General features: G+C 42.2%; 1 protein-coding gene across 1 annotated transcript in view; it reads left to right on the forward strand.

Annotated features, from left to right (window-relative positions):
- KATNAL1 (katanin catalytic subunit A1 like 1) overlaps nucleotides 1–22078 on the forward strand; it is a 178509-nt gene that overhangs the window by 93978 nt on the left and 62453 nt on the right. The window contains exon 5 of the mRNA XM_073613365.1: nucleotides 17607–17734. Coding sequence (XP_073469466.1) covers nucleotides 17607–17734 — 128 coding nt within the window. The remainder of the gene's footprint in view (nucleotides 1–17606; nucleotides 17735–22078) is intronic.

The following is a 22078-nucleotide window of genomic DNA, read 5'->3' on the forward strand; positions in this document are numbered from 1 at the left end:
TATTCATCAGTTACCGTGACCAGTGGCATTAAATTATTCATCAATTACCATGACTAGTGTCATTAAATTATTAATTTAATGCCACTGATCACGGTAACTGATTAATAATTTAATGCCACTGGTCACGGTAACTGATTAATAATCGGTTACCGTGACCAGTGGCATTAAATTATTCATCAGTTACCATGACCAGTGGCAGTACATTTACCCCTCCCCTTCCCCCCACCATGCTGCATATTACAGAAATCACAGACACTGACAGATAGTAACAGACTCAGTTTATTATTAATCATGCAGCCTGCATCCCGTATAGCATCCGAATAGCTTATTTATTGCTTCCTTACTTGTTACTTGAATCACACTGATTACTGACTTTGTCCCTGTCTGTGCTGTTGTCTGGACTTGCAAGGAATTAGCTGGTTCCTCCTCGGTGGTGCTGGCTCCTCTTGGTTGCAGTCTTGCAGCTGAGTTTGGGCAGCAGCTCGCTACGCTAATCTCATGTCCCCGGCGGCCCCTGGCCGTGAGTGAGGTCACGCTGCCGGGGCAAGGCTGTAACCTTACGGGGAGTGGCAGCGTCACGATGATGGGCGGTGCTTGTGTGTCGGGTACACGACCGGAGCATTATTGTAACATCCATCCATGAGAGAGAGACGGGTAGTGACACACTGTCTAACAACCGGCCCACTGAGCCATCGGCCCACTGGGAAACTCCTGGTAGTCCCAATGGCCAGTACAGGCCTGGCTGCATCTAAAGTAAAGAGAGAACACCCCACTATATACTTATGTGTTCCCAATCACATAGCATGCCTAAAAAATATATTTTAAAAACATGTTTCTTACTTTTTAAATTTTTCTCAGGAGAAGGTGTCATGGCTGACCAAGGATTTTTGAACAATGTTAAATTGAGTCTGTCCTCGTTAACCACTTGCCGCCCACGCTATACCTGAAAGACTGCTACAGCCCGGGCTTAAAATTGCCGGGAAGGCATCCATAGATATTCTCCCATTCTCGTGCTTCCCACATGCCCCCTGGGGCGCCTGGTCGGCGCACTCTGTAAAAGCTGTCTGTGAGACTCGGCTGATCATAGATCAGGTAAAGGGACAAGCAGGCCCTTAACCACGTGATCAGCTGTCAGCCAATGACAGCTGATCACGGAAAAAAAACAAATGCCGGTTATCGCTTTTTTTTCCTTCATGCTGTCAGCGTGAAGGAAAAAGAAGTCGTAGCTGCTGTTAGAGGGACATCAGTCCCGAGCGTGCTGCAAATCAGTGCCCACCAGTGCCACATATCAGTGCCCACCAGTGCCACCTATTGGTGCCCATCAGTGCTGCCAATCAGTGCATTATCACCAGTGCTGCCTATCAGTGCCGCTTACCAGCGACCATCAGTGCCGCCTCATCAGTGCTCACCCATGCTGCCTTATCAGTGCAACCTCATCAGTGAAGGAGAAAAATTACCTGTTTGCAAATAGTTATAACAAAATATGAAAAACGTTGTTTGTTTTTTTTTCAAAATGTTCAATCTTTTTTTGTTTGTTTAGCAAAAAATTAAAACCTCAGTGGTGATTAAATACCACCAAAAGAAAGCTCTATTTGTGTGAAAAAAATGATAACAATTTCATATGGGTACAGTGTTGCATGACTGTGCAATTGTCATTCAAAGTGTGAGAGCACTGAAAGCTAAAAATTGGCCTGGGCAGGAAGGCGGTATAAGTGCCCAGTAAGAAAGTGGTTAATATACAATGCAAAAAGGCTAGATTCTAAACTTTAACCTTTTGTTTTGAGATAAAGTACAGTTGTGGCCAACTTAATTTTCCTGTCCCAAGGACCTACACCTGGTCATGAGAACTGCTTATCTGAGTGTCAATCTAGTCATGGTTGGTAGAGATGGGCTTGGGCATGTTTGGGATCCCACCTGCCCCATCCCGCCAGGAATCCGACACTACACACCACTAATCACAGCCAGTGAGACCTTTCACGGTCCGCAGCTGCCCAGATCGGGAAATGTCTCACTGCCTGTGATTAGCCCTGAGCAGTGTCGGCTTCCTGGCGGAATCGGACAGGTGGGATCCTGAACACGCCCAAACCCATCTCTAATAGGTTGGGTATAGTGTAACTAAAACAGATACGGCACTAATCTTTTACAGTTTGAAGACGTTAGAAAATTGTTAGTTTCTAATGTTTTATTCCCTGTAAGTTTAGCACCATTGATAAAGTAATTTCTTTGATCACTCTGTTGTTGTTCTCCATACAGCATGTTTATTTTCTACACTTGTAATGCAATGAGGCTTAGCCAGCTTCTAGAGCTGATCCTCCCTCTTCCAGCCAAATTGCTGCTGTGTGAAGCATTACAGAAAGCTGACATCAAGACAATTTCATATTTGCTCATGTTGCATTTATTGAATTTTACATAACAGTATTAATTGTTGTTTTGTATGTCTTCTTAATGTTTAGCGTTAATAGTTCTGTACATTGCCTTTTGTGATTATGTGACAGCTGTCTGAGGCAGCTCTAAAACATTAGATTTAAGACTTCCTGTGCGCCTTGCCTAGCAAGATGCAGGTCTACTTTGAGTGACTCAGATGTAAAAGGCACTTGACGATAAAGTATACTTCACTTCTAGCAGCAAGAGGAGAAAGTGTGTAAGCGCTCTGAGTAGTAGTTACTTGGTGCAAGCAAGTACAGGTACCTGGCAACTCCTGATGGATTAAAGTAATTTAACCTACATTTCCTGTGATGCTCATGCTCTCTGCAGTGTAGTTGAGCATCATGGGAAACGTAGTTTCAAACCATCTGGGGTACCAAGGTTTGTCATCACTGCGCTAGGACCTGACTAATATATGACATTGTGTTCTTTTTGTTTTTGTTTTTTAATCTTGTCTGACCTGTTAGATTGAAATGGAATTCATTTTGAATAAAAGCGATGTAAAGCTTTAAACTGTTTGAAAGTTGAAAGAGGCAAGATCCTCATAAGCTCATGGTCTTCTCCCATCACAATTCTCTGTTTCTACTGCCCCTTCCCGCTGCTTTGTCATTTAAGTCCTAATTTAAACTTTAACAGCTATGAGTATGGAATGAAATACAGTATATTAATTATCACAGAAAAGCAATAACTGAATGGTTAAGATGGACACTTTATGGTTAAATGAAAACTATTTGTATATAGTAGTCTACATAGGACCTGTTCCGTTTGGTCCATTGGTGCGTGGACGCCGGTTGGTCCATTGGCGCGTGGACGCCGGTTGGTCCATTGGTGCGTGGATGCCGGTTGGTCCATTGGTGCGTGGACGCCGGTTCTGTTAGCATATGTGGCATTTCCTTACCATACAAATTGACCAAAAAAGGTGCAGCGTAAAAGACAAATTAGGATGTAGTTCGAGGAGAGCAGAGACCAAAATGGCCAATCCTTTGAAGGCAAATGAAAACTAAATGTAAGACTTACCTCTTAAATATGCATTAGCATGTAGAGAGTTTAGTGAAGATAAGACTTGTTTGTAGAACATAGAAAGGAATTGTTGCGTACATATCTGCTAGAGTATGGAGTATGTAAAGTAGTGCATCCAATTGGGGAGACTATGCCAAATCCTATGGAGTAGGCTTTTAACAGTTGTGTTCCTTTCACTTAATAAACCTGATTTTCTCCTAAAGGCCTAGCCATAGCAATTACAGAGGTTGCTTGGACCAGGCAGATGCGTGTTAAGAAGTAAAATGATGCTGAGTGTGTGTGCTGCACTGTCACTTAAGGTGGTTGTAAAGGTAGTGGAAATATCTCCTAAACGTGCACCGTTTAGGAGTTATTTCACTTGTAGTGCACCGATGATGTAGTCGGTGCATGCGCTGTGAAGAAACAGACCTCCGTGCCGTTTCTTCTCCCAGCGTGTGCCATTACTGACGGCTCCCGCGCACGTGCGATGGAGTGATGTCACGCGGCTCCGGCCAATCACAGAGCTGGAGTCCGCGGCCCCCGGAAGGAAGAGGGGTGAAGATGGATGCAGCCTGCACAGGGGACAGCGATGGATTCATTTGCAGGTAAGTGTCACATAATGGGCTAGTATGCATTGCATACTAGCCAATTATGCTTTTAATTTGCAGGCTTTCAAATCAGGGTTTACTTCCTCTTTAATCATTTGACTTTGCTGGCTGGTAACTTCTCCATTAATTACATATTTAATGGAAATCTAGAATTTTTCAGCTGGCACATTTAGTTCAAATTCCGTGTTCATTGGACACTAAAGCGTAACATAGCGACAGTTATTCTACAAATCCAGAGAAAGTCCCTAATAACAATAGAACTGTTCGGGTTTTCTTGTGCAGATTGTTCCCCGGAGGCCAAATCACTTTTTACTTTTTGGCTTTTTGTTAAAGGGTCATTTTGGAGCTTTTCTATTTAACTGAAGAAATCCTAGAAATGGAAAACAAGTTGTTAGCAGTACTTCAATCAGCTGTGCGCTCGTTTCAAAACCTGTGCAGTCTTGTGGACAGAATGATGGATAACTGTTAAAGTATAACTCCAATTAAACCTATTTTTTTCCTTTAACTATTTCTAGAGGTACAATTGTTAAAGTGGATCTAAGCCTTAAGTAGAGCTGCACGATTCTGGCTAAAATGAGAATCACGATTTTTTTGCTTAGAAGATAGATCACGATTCTCTCATGATTCTCGCGGCATAACATCATCTTTCACATTAAAACAAAAAAAATGTTTCGTCTTCTTTTTTTTTTTTTTTTTTTTATTCATTGAAGTGTATTTTTTCCCAAAAAATTGCATTTGAAAGACGGCTGGGCAAATACAGTGTGACATAAAATATTGCAGCAATTGCCATTTTATTCCCTAGGGTCTCTGCTAAAATATATATAATATTTGGGGGTTCCAAGTAATTTTCTAGCAAAAAATATTGATTTTAACTTAAGAAAGAAGTGTCAGAAAAAGATTTAGACTTTAAGGGCTCTTTCACACGGAGGATCCTTATGTCCGTTTTTCATCCTTCCGTCTTCGGATGAAAACGGACATACATATATCCCTATGGAGCGTCGGATGTCAGCGGTGACATGTCCGCTGACATCCGACCCACTCCGATCCGAAAAGTGTAACGGAGGAAAACCCTACTTTTCCATCCGTTATCGGATCGGGCGACGACGGACCCTACGGTCCGTCATCACCCGATCCCCCATAGGGGAGAGCGGTGCTCTGACAGGTCCGCCGCTGCATAGTGAGCAGCGACGGACCTGTCATTTTCCTGCTCAGCGGGGATCGGCGGAGTGATCCCCGCTGAGCAAGCGGGTGTTCACGGGGCGGATCATCACTGATCCGCCCCGTGTGAAAGAGCCCTTAGTGATTAAACTTCCTGCATTTACACGTTGTTAAAAACTTGGCAGATTGCCCGGATTATTTATTTACACAGAAGTTCTATCCCTTTGATCTAAGAAGGAAGCATTAGTTACAATGTTTTAAGTTAAAAGACTTGGTAGGATGCCGATGCTTTTTTTTGACAGCTGAGTGAGCAGATAAAGTCTCTCCACTTGTTTATATGAAAGAATTGGCAAACTCTGCAGGAGAGATCGTCAGGGGGGGTGAATCGAGATCACGATTTTTTAACGATTAAATGTGCAGCTCTAGCCTTAAGTGCATTACTTTTGTTTTTTTAAACATTGCCTTATTAAGAAATGCTGCCTGCTACTTTTTATAGCGCTAGCATTTCCTGTTGAAGAGACTAGTCATCCCTGCCAGCAAGGTGTGCCCTGGGTGGTGGAGAGATCTCCCCAACACCCCCTTTTTTCTGCATGTTGTGCTTATGTTCTGTAGTCAGGCAGACTTTCCTGTGTTATGGGAACAGGAAGCTCTTCAAGCTGGGGTTATTATGTCACTCGTAGAACTGACAAAATACCCTTGGCAAACAAGTTCATTAAACATGGTTTTATAAATAGGAGAAATAAAAAGAAATCCTAAAAATAATAATTAAAAATCTCCCCTACGTGGAAATTAAACCCAAAACCAAAATTGTAAAAAAATATAAAAATATATTGCAGCTTACCAACCATTAGACGTTGTGGCTGCATTTGTTTTATTTTTACTTATTACTAAACCCAGGACCCTGCATTCACTATATCTGGTCTCCACCAGTACACAAAAAATGGAAATGCAATTATTTTAGTAAATATAAACGGCTAAATACCATTTCTCATCAGCAGTATATAGCAGTCTTGTGACTTCTATCAGTGTCTGGTTAAAGCTTGTAGGAGGTGTTTTCATTCTCCTCTGACTGTTCTATGTGGCTGCATGACCCCTGACCCTCTGTCTGGACAGTGCTCATTGGCCCTGTGCTGATCACATGCACCCTTCCAAGAAAAAAAAAAAAAAAAAAAACTCTCCAGCAATATACACCAAACTGATCATGTGCAGAGTGACTCCAAGGCTCTTTACTATCAGGAGATGGATTGGGGACAGAGGAAGGGGAGGTTCAGAGAAGACAGGATCAAACAGCCTTTTTACACAATGCAGAGGATTAACCCCTTAGGTTCCACAGTGAGTATAACAAGTATGCTTTACTGCATATACAGACTGATTTTACTGTTGTGGGTTTAGTAACACTTTAAATAAAACCTGATCATTGTAAGCACCCCTGCCAGTGTTAAACAGTTTGCCTCATCTCTGTAACTGGTATTTCTACAAGAGAGCTTTTTCTTCTGAAAAAACACAAACTTACTGACCAGATCAACAGGTGAAACAAATAGAAAAAAAAAGCCTAAAAAAGGAAAACAAATGCAGGCATCACATCTAAGAATTGATAAGCTGCAGTATAATACATGTTTGTTATTGGGTTCCATTTTAAAATGTATCCAAGGTTGGATTTTTCTGTCATGAAGATAATGAAGAATTCTTTAAAATTGCATCCATTCATCCCATATGTAAATATATGTGTAAACTGTAGTGTATTGATTGGTCTCTTCAACCAATTATACTAATAACAGGGCAATGCAGGATAGTCTTTAAAGTAGAAGTTCAGCCTACTAACTAAATCTACATACAGCTACATTCTAAGACTAACTTATTTAGCCCTGTAAGGAAGAAATTGCTATACGTAGCTTTTCTGAAGCCGCCCCGGTCCCACGCTGAGCTGTCAGCGGCGGCCTCAATGTGTGGGAGTGTGCAGGAGAGGCAGCTGACAACAGAAGCCCCATAGTAAGTCTACGGGTGACGTCACTTCCCTGCCGTCTCCTGCACAGAGCTTCCGCCTCTGGAGACTGGACCAGCAGCTTCAGAAAAGATATGTATAGTGATTTTTGCTTTTACAGGATTAGATAGGTTAGTCTTAGAATGTGGCTGCAAGTAGATTTAGAGATGGTTAGTTTTAGGCTGAACTTTCACTTTAAGATGTAAATAAACACACTTTAGGATCTACAATAAGATTTTAACAGATTAATTCAAATAAAACTGTATAGAACTTCCATCTTGGAGCAAATAGGTTGGTGTCCATATGTTTCTCCAAAGCAACACATTGCCAGGAACTTTTTCAACCTTTCCTCATTAAAGGGGAAAATAAGTGGAGGAAGGTAAGAATTTTTCAGCATGTTAGACAACCTGTCCACATTCTAATAAGTATAGGTAGCCTTTAACACAGGTTTATTGTAGTTTGGTAGGACATTGCAACAAAGGTGGCCAATATAATCAATGTATAATTTTGACTTGATTTGATATGGGATTTGTACTGCGCCGAATGCGCTCCGTTAGGAGCGCGTCTAGGCGCACAAAGACGCTAAAATCAAGTGAGATTTCCAAAAGAACGTTAAAAAAGGAGCCTAGGGTGAGTAAAACAGAGAAAACAGAGAAGAACCCTGGGGGGGGGGGGGGGGGGGGGGATTGGAGGGACTAACCCTCCAGATGGGGGAGGAAAAAGAGCATACAAAATCCATATTTTTGTATGATTTCTATTCTTCGTTCAAAATTCTTCTTTCTATTTTATATATTTAGGCTAACCTTTGCACAACCTGAATGTTACAAGCCATGCTCAGATGGTTAGACTTTCTAAGTACCCACACCTGGGCATGGGAACAATTCCTACTTAGCTGAGTGCCAGTCTAGCCATGTCTGGGAACAGTATTACTATGACAAATATTTTACACTGAAAGTTGTTGACTAAATTTCTAATCTTACTATATGTTCCCTGTATGTTCTGCACCATATATCCTGCTCTGCGTAGAGTGTCTACATGCAATAATCACTGGATATTAATTTTGGAGAAGAAAAAAAAAAAGATTATGCTTGATAGAACTATTGATGGTATATTACTAGTATATCTGTATGTCACTCATTGTAGACACTTCCCATCCAAACTGTACTCTTCTTCTCTTATGACTATGTTCCCTTGCTGCTTGAACCAGCAAGGTTTAGCTCTGTTGCTTGTCCCTTGCTAGCAACACAGATTCTGCAGCATTTCTTCTAGCGATTTCCCTTAAGTAAACTGTCCGTTGCATTTTGATGATGCCACCATCTTGCCACTGTGACATGACCCTAAAGACCCATTTTAGACTACGTGTTGCGCTAACTAGTCTAGTGGCCAGTCCATTCATTTTTAAATGCATCATATTCCCTTATTTTAATGCAGATCAATGTGACCGATAATAGAGTTTTGGGTTGACTTTCAAAATTAATTATATGGCAGCACACCATAGTTTGCACGTAAACCGGTGTTGCAGTGCATAAGGAGATAACAGTAAATAGTCACAGCTTTCTCTTCTCCAACTGAGCAAAAGCGGTCCTGATGAGCATTCTAGTGTATACACAATTAGGCTTCATGCTGTCGCGTCTACTCCAACGTAGGTGGTCAAACACTATAGGTGGCTACTGTGTTCTTCACATATAGCAACCACCTTTCCCATAACGCAAGCAGGTCTACCGGTACTCAGTTGCCCCCAGGTCTTATATACAATGCTATAGTGCCTGGTCACCCCACCAGGGCAGGCGCAAACTGAGCAAAGCAAACAGGTACTTGCGATTAGCAGACAGGTAGCGTGGTTCTATAACAGTCCAGGTAAAGGCAAGCTTAGTTTAGGAATAGTCCAAAATCTGGTCCAAGGTAATACGCAGGTAAATCCAAACTAGCAGAGCAAGACAGACAGGAGGCTTGATCAGGGATTACACACGTATTACACTCTATCACAAGCATGCAAGTGTAGCTTTAGCTGGCTTATAACAAGTTTGAGTTACCACCCAGAGACTGACCACATCAATCAGCTTGCAAGTGGACAAAGACCAGGAGAATGCCATAGCCAAAACCTGGATGCTGGAATGAGGAGCAGGAGCGCTAGACGCTCCTGACACATGCACACTGTATTTTGTTGACACTTATAGGAGTTTAGCAGCAGCAAAAACACAGTAAAAAGCCGTGTTTTTGCATGTGCATTTATGCATCCTTTCACGTCTGCCATTAATACTCTATTGGCCAGAATTCTGGCCATTAGAACACATTAACGTGGGAATGCGCCTAAACACGCCTAGCGTTAATGCACGTTTAGGAACTTTTGCTCATTTTTTATGCTCAAAAGCTCCACTCCACTCCTTTTTGCCGCTAAACGCCCCTGCCTGTAAATCCCTCTAAACTTTTGTGTGTACATGGACAAATAGGTTAACATGGGGGCTCCGTTAGAGGCAGGAAAAAAAAAAAAGCTTAAATGCCTGTAAAAGCAGCGTTTTTGAGCTCAAGTGTGCATGAGGCCATTTTCTGCAGTTGCTTCAGTGTATAATAAAATGACTGATATAAAAAACGCATGGAACCTTTTAATGTTTTTCTCTAAGCAAAGATGAGGAGTATACAGGGTTAAGCATAAATGATTACACCCCAACAGAGTTGTCAAAAAACCTTTACTTTCAGAATCAACATTTTCTATGGGACACTATACTAGATAATACTCCCACAAATGCGGACCATTGATTGCAACCAAGATTTGTTAATTTGCACACACAAAGTATATTTCATGGTGTCAGCAATGGCACCACATAAAAGAGAAATGTCACAAGGTCTGAGAAAGAAAATAATTTCTTTAAGCTGGGTTCACACTGTCTTCGCAAGCTGCTCACGGCAGGGGTCCAGTGCGTCCCTGTTCTTCATTTCAGGGACAAATCAGGCCCACATTTTTGCCTGAATTTGGACTTGAAACAGAGCCAAAGATGCACAGGACCCTTGTACAATTCGCTCTGCAGCCACCCGGAGCTGTGTGAACCAGCTCCATTGAGAGCCAGGCTCACTCTCCTGTCATGCGAATCGGATGTGGAAAAACTTGCGTCCAATTCACACTAGTGTGAACCCAGCCTTACACAAGAAAGGTGAAGGCTACAATATCAACAAAGCTTTACTTATCAGTCAGAATACTGTAGCAAAAGTGATACAAAAATTCAACAAAGATGGAACTGCAACCATCTCACTGACGTCCAGGCTGTTCATGGAAGTTAACCCCTCTACAGGAGTGTCCTCTGATGAGAAGGGTTGAAGAAAATCACCATGCAAGTTCACTGCAGTTAACTAAAGAAGTAGAAGCCAGCCAAACTGGAGTGATTGTTTCCTGTGACATAATACGGCGTACACTGCAGAGGAATGGCATGCATGGGTGTCCTCAATGAAAGAAGCCTCTCCTAAAGCCCATGCACAAAAAGCCCACCTAGAATCATGCTGAAAAGGAAGACTACTGGGACTCTGTACTTTGGAGTGATGAGACCAAAATAAATGTTTTTGGAACTGATGGCTTCAAAACTGTATGTCGCAAAGGTGAGGAGTACAAAGAAAATTGCATGGTGCCTACAGTGAAACACGATGGTGGCACAGTGTCCTTCTGTGAGGCTGCATGAGTACTGCTGGTGTCGGGGAGCTGCATTTCATTGATGGTATCAAAAATTCACAGATGTACTGCTCTATATTGAAAGAGAAGATGCTACCATCACTCCATGCCCTTGGTCGTCATGCACGTTTCCAACATGACAATGTTCCAAAACACACATCTAAGGCCACTGTTGCATTTCTGAAGAAGAACAGGGTGAAAGTGATTCAATGGCCAAGTTATGTCTCCTGATCTGAACCCATCGAACACCTATGGGGAATTCTGTAGAGACAAGTTGAGCATTACTCTCCATCCAAATCCAGACCAAGAGGTCCTTTTTGAAGAATGGAAAAAGATAGATGTTGCAATATGTCACCAACTTGTTCATTCCATGCGTGGAAGTGGGGTTGCACTTTTTTAAGACCGAGTACAAGTACTGATACTTTTTTCCAAGTACTCGCCCATAACGATTACTGATGCTTTTTTTTTAATGTTATGTGACAGTGGCACTAATATGCAGCACTGAAGACACGTGGACTGTGTCAGTATTTTTTTTTTTTTAAGATTTACAATGCTTTTTTTTTTTTTTTTTTTTTGTGAGGAGGGAGTGGGCGGTGTCAGTGTGGTTTTTTTTTTATTTTTTTTATTTTTACACTTTAACCTTTTTTTAATATTTTATTTATTACAATTCTTTTTTTTTTTATGATTTTCTTCTTTTTTTTTTCAGCACTGTTGGGGGTGACTTTGCTGAGATATCGGGGGGTCTTAACAGACCCCTAACATCTCTTTTGAAACAGGGAAAGGGACTGAGGACACAGATTCCCTAGTCGCTTTCTCAGCAGCCTCAGCATTAACAATGAATGAACAGGAGACAGAGGCTCATGTTCATTAATTAACTGAAGCAGAGTAAACACTGTTTACCATGCTCAGTAACAGTTATGAATGATCACTGACTCTGTACATTCAGAAAAGGAAGGAGTGGGTAAATAACATATTTACTAGCTCCTTCCTCCGCTCTTCATCCTGACAGATCGAGCATGATGGGGGACCAAGGAGCAAGGAGGGGGACCGGAGCACGGAGGGGGACTGGAGGAGTATATTGCGGACAGTCAGGGACATTGGTGTGGCACCGATCTCCAGTATACACTTCAATAAAGCAGCTGAAAGCCGCGGGAGAGAGAGGAGGAGGAGAAGCAGCTGTCAGATGTTTTATTGAAATCTATACAGGGAGATCGGTGATTGTAACCCCCCCCCCCCCCTCAGGCGCTGCACTGATCATCCCTGACTGTCCAGGTATCAGATTAGGCATCAGAGCATTTGCCCGAGTACAAGTACTCGGGCAAATACTCTGTATAGGTGCAACCCTACCTAGAAGGCTTGGTGCTGTTCTTACAAATCATGAAGGTCATACAGAATACTTGATGTAGTAGTTTTTGTTGTGGGGTGTATTCATTTTTGCATCAACTAATTTGAGTAAAACTGAAGATTTTGTAATCCAAGTTATATTATTAACCTTACTTTCATGTAATGAGCTAAAAAAAATGTTCTATAGAACTCAATTTTGTCAACATTTTGGAAATTGTTCTTGTGTTCATTCAGATATTGATTATAATCTTACTTTTCAAGCACTGTATAATAGGTGTATCTACGGTATGTAATCAGATCTGAATGTCTCTTTTAGTAATGGTCACTAGATGGCAGGCAGGAAATGGTTTTTAAAAAGTGTGTCACATAGAATACTGCAGCTTTCTAAAATTCAGTAGGACAAGCAGAGATAAGTCTATGCACTCGACTCCTTTATAATGTTGTCTTGACAGCTCTATAAAAGATAGTGTTTTCCTTATAAACCTAGAGATGAAACCGAACCTCTCTGATAATTACATGTCAACTGTGAGATATTCAAAGAATCCAAAGTAACTGCAGCTTTTCAATATTCTAATAAGATTTATTATACTTTTTTTAATATAGAGATTATATTAGAATGTAGTTGGCTATTCAGGTCCCTGTGGAAGGCTTGTGATTAGTGTGAACGTGTCATGGCTTTACAAGGACTCAAAGCCCCAGGCCTTCAGACTATCATTTTTAAACTATACTTTTGCACAGGTTCTATCCCTAGGTTGCCCTTCCTAATATTTACAGTAAATAAAGATGGAGACCTCAGTACAGAAGACTCAATGGTAACAGCTAGCAGTTTGCCAGTGTATTTGCTGCAATTGTAACTACACTGCATCTGAGCGCCACAAACCAAAAATGCTGTTTAATTGATTCTTAATATTCAAAGCAAACTCCCCCATCCATCCATGTCCCTATGCTTTATTTTGCTGGGAAATCACTTTGCAACCCCCCCCCCCCCCCCCCGGCTTTTCTGGTCTGGATGTGGCCATGTTGAGTAAGGGCAGATAATTCTGGTTACTTACTGGAATTCATTTGCCCTTAGCTCAGGCATGCAGGTAGGCATGTGCTTAGCTGAGGAAACCCCTTCCACCCTCACGAAGACACCTGGGATGTATGTAATCATTTGCCTAGGCAAGAAACCAGGCAGTAATTGAAGAAATGTAAAAAAACAAGTAAATGTGATCTATTTTCCTATCTATTTACTAATGCTAACAGCATAAGGATTTAAAATAGTCAGTGTGACTGAGAGAGTAAAGTTCCGCTTGAAGTACCGTGCAAGTGTGAGGCAGCTTAGACTTCAGGCTGGCCATCCATCCATCCATTCATAAGTTTATGTTCAGGCAGCCCACAGAAGCATAGTAAACATGGGGCAAAGTGGGTTGACAGACTGCAAAAATGTAGTTTTAAAAAAGTATACTGTATGTAGGTGCAAAGAAAACTGTATTCAGTACATGTCTCCAATCCGTGCATATTTCTTCATGTTTTGTTGCTTTAAAAATACTGCAAGTACAGAAAAGTGCCTATTGATCTGCTAAAAATCCAGCGAGTTTCTGTATTTTCTGCCTCTGCTGCACCAAATTCCCAAAAAGTGCTGTCAGACCTTCCAAATTTCTTTACTGTGCACTACAGACCACCTCCCGCCTATTTTTAAATTGATTAGTAGAGGGGAAGACATTCTGTGTTCCCAACACACTTCCTGCCCTAGGGTGACAACGCACTTCCATAGATACAGTACAATGAGTGAATGTTGTCACTTTAGTACAGAAGGTATTGTCCTGGCAGGATGACCAGGTGAAATTAAATGGAAAGTAATAAAGCTAACACAGACACCATATCTAAGGACCGGTAAGCTGCTAACCAGTACATACACTATATTTCCCAAAGATTTGGGATTCCTGCCTTTACACACACATGAACTTTAATGGCATCCCAGTCTTAGTCCGTAGTGTTCAATATTGAGTTGGCCCACCCTTTGCAGCTGTACCGAACTCTTATGGGAAGACTGTCCACAAGGGTTAGGAGTGTGTCTGTGGGAGTGTTTGACCATTCTTCCAAAAGCGCATTTGTGAGGTTAGGCACTGATGTGGACGGGAAGGCCTGGCTCGCAGTCTCCGCTCTAATTCATCCCAAAGGTGTTCTGTCATGTTGAGGTCTGGACTCTGTGAAAGCCAGTTAAGTTCCTCCACCCCAAACTTGCTCATTTGTGTCTTTATGGACCTTGCTTTGTGCACTGGTCCAAATAATTTGGTGGAGGGGGGTTATGATGTGGGGTTGTTTTTCAGGGGTTGGACTTGGCCCCTTAGTTCCAGTGAAGGGAACTCTTAAGGTGTCAGCATACCAAGACATTTTGGACAATTTCATGCTCCCAACTTTTTGGGGGTGACCCCTTCCTGTTCCAACATGAGTGCACACCAGTGCACAAAGCAAAGTCCATAAAGACATGAATGAGTGAGTTTGGGGTGGAGGAACTTGACTAGCCAGAGTCCTGACCTCAACTCAATAGAACACCTTTGGGATGAATTAGAGTGGAGACTGCGAGCCAGGTCTTCTCGTTCACATCAGTGCCTGACCTCACAAATGGGCTTCAGGAAGAATGGTCAAATATTCCCATAGACACACTCCTAAACCATGTGGACAACCTTCCCAGAAGAGTTAAAGCTGCTAGAGCTGCAAAGGGTGGGCCAACTCAATAGTGAACCCTACGGACTAAGACTGGATTGCCATTAAATTTCATGTGCGTGTAAAGGCAGGCATCCCAATACTTTTGGTAATATACTGTATTTGTTCTTGGGATTAGATACACTCAAATGTTATTTCCACTTTAATGAGACTTTTTTTTTTGGACTTAGTGGGAGGGATAGAGCCTTTTTCAGGTTTTCATTTGCAGTCTGTGTTCCCATTGGGATGATTTCCCTAATTTCTTGGCTCTGTGATGTCGTTTGGAAATGGGGGAGACGTCATCACTGCAGTAGGAAGGCACAGATAGCAATACAGCTTTAACAGAAGTTCTAACCCTTCCCAGTATTTACATGTTTCCTACATGTTTCCTGCATGTTGGCGAATGGGCATCTCAGGCAGGAAGATTCATTCCCCGAGCATTTGGTGGCAGAAGTGCCATAGAGAGCATGATGTTCTCTTAGGCTGCATTCACACCTGAACGTAACATTTTTTTGGGCATTTGTATGTAAGTTTTTAAAGCATTTTTAAGCTTTGGTGTTTTTTTATAAGCCAGTAGAGAAAAATATAATTTGTTTAATCATTTGTTGCTATGTTTTTCAGCTTTTTCATCCGCTTTATTTATTATTATTTATTAATTGTTTTACTTTTTTAAGGGGTTATGGTAAGGGGTTACTTTTATTTATTTTATTTACTTTTATGTATTTATTTTGTTGGGTTAGGGATCAATATTAGGGTTACAGGTTTGGATTAGGGGTTAATGTTAGGATTAGAAGTTAATTAGTGTTAGAGGTGTAGGGTTAGGGGTCAATATTGGGGTTAGCGGTTGGGGGTCAACATTAGGGTTAGGGGTTATAATTAGGGTTAGGATTCGGGGCTAATATTAGGGTTAGGATTAGGGGTAAATATTAGGGTTAGGATTAGTGTTGGAGGTTAGGATTAGTGGTTAATATCAGGGTTAGCATTTGGGGTTAATATTAGGGTTAGGGGTATAATTAGGGGTTAATATTTGAGTTAAAATATTTGGAGGTTAAAATTAGGATTAGGGGTTAATATTTGAGTTCGTAGTTGATATTAGGGTTTTTTAAATTAATTTATTTTTTATTTAATTTATATATTTTATTTAAAAAATAGAGCGGAACAACGATCAAAAGCGAGCTAAAAAACTCAAAACTACCCATATCAAGCGTTTCCATGCATTTCTATGGAACAAAAAAACGCTTCATAAATGCATCAATCTGCCCGATTCTAGCTTTAAATAAAAGCTCCAGAACTTTTTTGAGCTTCAAGCGACTTGGAGTGGAGATATGAACCATCTCCAAAGAGAATAATTGATTTTTTTCTCCTCCAGTGTTTTGGAGCTTCCAGTTTCAAGATACAAAACGTTGAGGTGTGAATGGGGACTTGTACACCAGCAATTAATTGGAGTTGCTGGAACATGAGTGATTTAGATCTTTTAAATGGATCATATAGTGGGATGGAGTAGAGATGTCTTGAAACCTGCAGATAACAATAACATGCTGGTTCATTGTATCTAATTATTATTTTTTATCCCCTTAACATTTCATTTGCTTGAAAACCTACAGTTTACCAAGAGGTAGTTTGCCAACTTTTATTTGAAAATAAAGGTAAAAGCTAGAATCACTGATTGATTACTTAATTAATCTTGGTCGTTTCAGAGAGAGGGACTTGCTCCATATCACACAGATTTAAAGCAAAACTAAACCCATCGATTTAACTATTTTCCAAAACAGTTAGGCTGGGTTCACACTATTGCAAATTGGATGAGGGTTTCCTTGCATCCAATTTGCATGTCAGGAGACTGTGACCGGCTCTCAGTGGAGTTGGTTCACAGCTCCGGGACGGCTGTGGAGCAAATTGCAGGGGATTCCTGTGCGTCTTCTGGTCCTTTCAGGTCTGAATTCTGCCAAAAATTCAGACTGAAATCGGACCTGAAACAGTGAACGGGGACGTACCGGACCCCGGCTGTGATCTGCTCCACATGGCAGTGTGAACTCAGCCTTATACTCAAGGCATACCGTGAATGATAACTGCTATAATCCTATGTGCTCTCAATCAAACGGTCAAGACGTCAAATGGCAGGTGTCATAGTGATCACATGCAGCACCTTAGTGACTACAGATCAAAAAGAGGCTAAGATAACAGCTTTCTTGGCTGTAAAGGATAGGAGGGTTTAGTTCTGCTTTAAGTAAAAAATTCCTCAAATGATCAATGTAATATTAGCAGTGGCTCTTAGAATGGCTGCTGATTATAATGCAAGATCTTCTTCAAAGGACTATTGTATGTTTGCAAAACAAAGTCTGGTACTATTACACAGTGAGATGCCCCCAGCTTCTGTTACTGTAGGAGAAGTGCAGGACAGCGTCCAAAAGGCGAAGCTAGTTGGGAGGAGTCCGACTCAGAATGTTGTGGTGACCATCTTGAGGCAGACTCCCTCCACCAATATTCACCTTGAAGATGCTGCTAAGAGTGTCCCGAGTGCCGTGTGCAGTGTATGGGAGGAGCTGCAGGCCTTAAAAGGTGCTTTTTTTCCTGGCTGTCCTCAGTCTGTTTTGTTGCTGCTTTATGCTGGGTTAGCAAATAGAAAGTTATTCTTAATGTTTGGGTGAGAGTAGAATAATGAGGTGGACTATACTGTAAAATGTATATGTGTTCTGTTTTGATTGAGCTGAATCATGCTAAATATGTTTTTCCCTTCTTTGTGCAGGGTCGGAAAAATCAGCAAGACGTAGGTGGAGATGGTGAATTAAAGAAGTTTGATGGTGCTGGATATGACAAAGATCTAGTTGAAGCTTTAGAGAGGGACATAATTTCTAGGAATCCCAATATTCACTGGTATGTGTATAGTCTGCGGTGCTGTCCAGCACAGTTTCATAAGCCTTGCAGATGAAAAGAACAATACTGCTTCATTGTGACGATGATGTTCTCAGGGTGATGTGCAGCATTTGGCTGTCTGCTATGCTCAAAGCAATTAGTGCTAAGCCCAACAAGATACATTTTGACTGATCAGAACACCACTTTTTTCACATACAGTATTTGTTGCATCTTTCAAATGCTTTTCTTTATCATCCCATGAGGGACATAGGAATTCACAGTTGGTCCCTTAGTAGTAGCTATCTGGATCAGTGTTCGCCACTAGCTTGGAACACTATACTCCACTACACTGGATATGCAGGGCTAGTCTGGAATGTGACCTTTGGGCACTGGGCTCTGCATTGTGGCACTTTTCATACCAGAGTGTACTGCGTTAATTAGTCGTTGAGTGCTTTCCAGATCAAGAACCATGGCACAGCCCTAGGATTCACAAGGCATAAGGCCTGTCAGGTTGAAGCACAGGGAGCTGTCTTTGTTTACACCACTAAGTGCCTAAGGAGAAGAAATGTTTACTTATCATCTAGCATAGATTCTGCACCACATCCCCTAGTAGATAAATATATAATTCGAGGAATAATGTTTTGGGGATTTTAGAGGTGCACATTTACAACAGGTTATTTAGAAAAAATATAAATTTATTAGAAAAAATATAAAAACAAACATCCAGATGAATATGATGAATATTTGATACTACATTACATTTACAGGTGCAAACTGATTTGATCTCTACGTGTTTGGCCTTGGTTATTGGCTTCTTCAGGAGAATTTTTGATATCGGGCACAGTATACACTAGAAGTAGAAAGAGTTTTTAAGAAAAAATAACATAATAAACAGTCGAAATACATAACAGGTATTCAACAAAACATATACAACATTGTATATGTTTTGTTGAATACCTGTTATGTATTTCGACTGTTTATTATGTTATTTTTTCTTAAAAACTCTTTTTCTAATAAATTTATATTTTTTTCTAAATAACCTGTTGTAAATGTGCACCTCTAAAATCCCCAAAACCTTATTCCTTGAATTATATATTTAACCACTAGGTGCCTGTTTAAATTTCCTGCCACCGCTATTTTACTGCAATAAGGGCTAGGCTGGAGCGCAGAGTGCTACAGCATCTGGTGGATGGAGCGATCTGTATACAATGTGTTCTCCTTCCTGCCATTCAGCCTAGAGGAAGCACCAGGTGGATCTGGAGTCTGTTTCAGTTGCCTGCCTATAGTGACCTGGCCACCTTCCACCTTCATTAGCACAGGCTGCATGGGTATATGAGTACTATGCCGCGTACACACGATCGGACTTTCTGGCATACTTGGTCCGGCACACTTTCTGACGGACTTTGTCCGCCAGGTGCGCTGGACTTTAAAACGGACGGACTTGCCCACACACAACCGGACTTTCCGGCAGGCTAAGTCCGCCCGTCTTTCCGACGGACTTTCGCCGGAGTTACGGCGGACTTTCAGAATGAACGGACTTGCCCACACATGGACAAGTCCGTTCATTTTGAACGTGACTCAGGTGCGACGGGACTAGAAAAGGAAGTCAATCTTGCCGCTTTTATCGGCGAGATTGACACCTTGCGAGCCCCGTTGTGGGTCATACCAGGCCCTTAGGTCTAGTATGGATTTTAAAGGGAAGCCCCCCCTAAAATCTATACCAGACCCCGATCCGAGCATGCAGCCCGGCCGGTAAGGAAAGGGGGTGGGGACGAGCGAGCGCCCCCTTATGATGTCACAGTCCCTGAGCATGCTGGGACTGTGACGTTTTAGGGGGCGTGGTCACCAGGTGATGACCACGCCCCCTAAAACGTCACAGTCCCAGCATGCCCAGGGACTGTGACATCATAAGGAGGCGGGGTCTCCGCCTATATAAGTCACAACGGAGCCCTCAGAGAGCAGTCCAGCCGGAGAGAGCGTCGTGTCAACATCTGGAGAAGAGAAGAGGGAAGAAGACAAGAAGCCCAGAAGTCCGGACCTCCGCTGGCAAGAGAGCGGCCTGAAGACAGCGGAGGAGCCGGCCGAAGAACTGGAACACCGGGAGAAGAGGAACCGGAGGGATCCCCGAAGCCGGAAGAAGACCCCCGAAGCCGGAGGAAGACCCCCCCGAGCTGTTTAATAAATTATTTTAAAAACCTGTGTAGTGTGTTTTATTATTGACACTTTTTCCCTAGGGGAATGGGTAGGGGTACCATGTACCCCATACTCATTCACATAGGGTGGGGGGCCGGGATCTGGGAGCCCTCTTATTATAGGGGGCTCCCGGATTCCGATAAGCCCCCCGACAAGCCACGGCCAGGGTTGTCGGGAAGAGGCCCTTGTCCTCATCAACATGGGGACAAGGTGCTTTGGGGGGGGCCCCGCAGGGCGCCCCCTCCCCCAAAGCACCCACCCCCCCATGTTGAGGGCATGCAGCCTGGTACGGTTCAGGGGGGGGGGGGGCGCTCGCTCGTCCCCACCCCCTTTCCTGACCAACTTGTTTCAAATCTAGGTCCGGCGGGCTTTTGGGAAAAAGTCCGCCGGAAAAGTCCGCCTGAGCCTACACACGGTCGGATTGTTCGGCGGACTCTGGTCCGACGGCCCAAGTATGCCGGAAAGTCCGACCGTGTGTACGCGGCACTAGAGGCCGTGCATCACATGCATTACTGCTGCGCGGAAGCGATATGACTTCGTTAAGACACAGAAGGGACATTCCTTCTGCCGCGGGTGACCGTTAAACTAGGCCCATTCTCTTCTAGTGGTTCTGGGCAGGGGACGTGGACCTGGGATCCTCAGGGGAAAAAAACAGACAATTGTAATCTAGAACCTGGGACCCCTTTTTCTTATAGGGTCTTTATCATCGGAGTCTTCATCGGCTCCATTAGATGAGACAGTGGGGTTGATTCACTGAAACTGGAGAGTGCGAAATCTGGTGTAGCTGTGCATGGTAGCCAATACAAAATAAAAAAATCAATCAGCGCAACCCAATAATAGGTAGATATTAGAGGAATGCAGGCTGGACAATTAAGGCCATTTTCACAATACCTATATAAAACATTGAGAGCAACAAAAGTGCAGCGCAAACCAAGATCATATACAATCCCACATTAAAATGTTAAAACTGTAAAAAAGTATAAGATGGTCCATTTAACAATCCGGTGAAAAAGACGTGAGACTAATAGCCATCCAGGTGACAGATGTGTTGAAAACCACCACCACCACCGAACAAAAAGTTGGCTGCTCACCTCAATGATGTGACCCCTGAGCTAACGGGATGGTCAAATTAGGAATTCCTTAATGGGGTACATCCATAAGCCGAGGTGTCGGCATTAACTCTGCTCACTGTTTAGGGCTCCATCACATACGCTTGTCAAATAGGCATGAAAAAAGAAGCAACAGAATAGTGCCCTCCGTTTCACAAGATTTAATAATTCAAAGCTAAAATGAATACACTCACATTTATGGGCACTATCCACAGTGCAGGTAAAATCGCATGTAATATCCAAACAATCCGAACTGTTAGCAAGAAGATCGCCGCGGGTGATGCCTGCATCAACAAAAGGTTCCACCCTCTGTATGCGTTACGTCCTGGGCGGGACTCCGTCAGCAGGGATGGAACTAAGACGTCACCCCGCATGTAAAATAGCAACCCTCGAGCCATGGAAACCAAACGCCACTGAGTTATCGCGGCAGGTTCTATTTGGCTAAAAAGGAAACACTTCCTATAAATAGTGACTCCACACATATTAATGTGGCAGTGCATATGGTTAAAAAAAAAAAAAAACCTAAGGACAAATGAAAGTAACAATGTAAGACAAAAACCTTCTCACACAGTCCCAATTCAGAACAATAATATGCAAAATATTTAAAAAAAAAAGAAAGGCTAGAAACCGGAAAAAACCCACGGCTATCTCTCACATATTATACAGAATAGTATATAAATTGAAAAAATACATGTTCAAAATATACAAGACAAGGTAAAATAAATAAACTCATCTATCAGAAATTAAGCAATTCAGATCGAATTCCACATTTTAAGCCTGTAGGGACAGAGACTCTAGTCTCATATATCCAATATGATTCCCTACGGCTAAGCTGCCTAATGTAATTTCCCCTTCTCCAGTGCTTTCAATGCCCCAAAATTGTAGGCTACTTGGATTCCTATTGTGATGGATCCTAAAATGTTTGGAAACCTTATGGGATTCATCACCCCTTTTGATATTGTTTACATGCTCTCTAAGTCTTACATGGAGAGATCTCCCCACGTACTAAAGGCCACACCCACATTCCAACATATATACTACTCCTTTAGTATTACAGAGACGA

This window comes from Aquarana catesbeiana, linkage group LG02 (genome assembly GCF_042186555.1).
Source record: "Aquarana catesbeiana isolate 2022-GZ linkage group LG02, ASM4218655v1, whole genome shotgun sequence".
Classification (NCBI taxonomy): domain Eukaryota; kingdom Metazoa; phylum Chordata; class Amphibia; order Anura; family Ranidae; genus Aquarana; species Aquarana catesbeiana.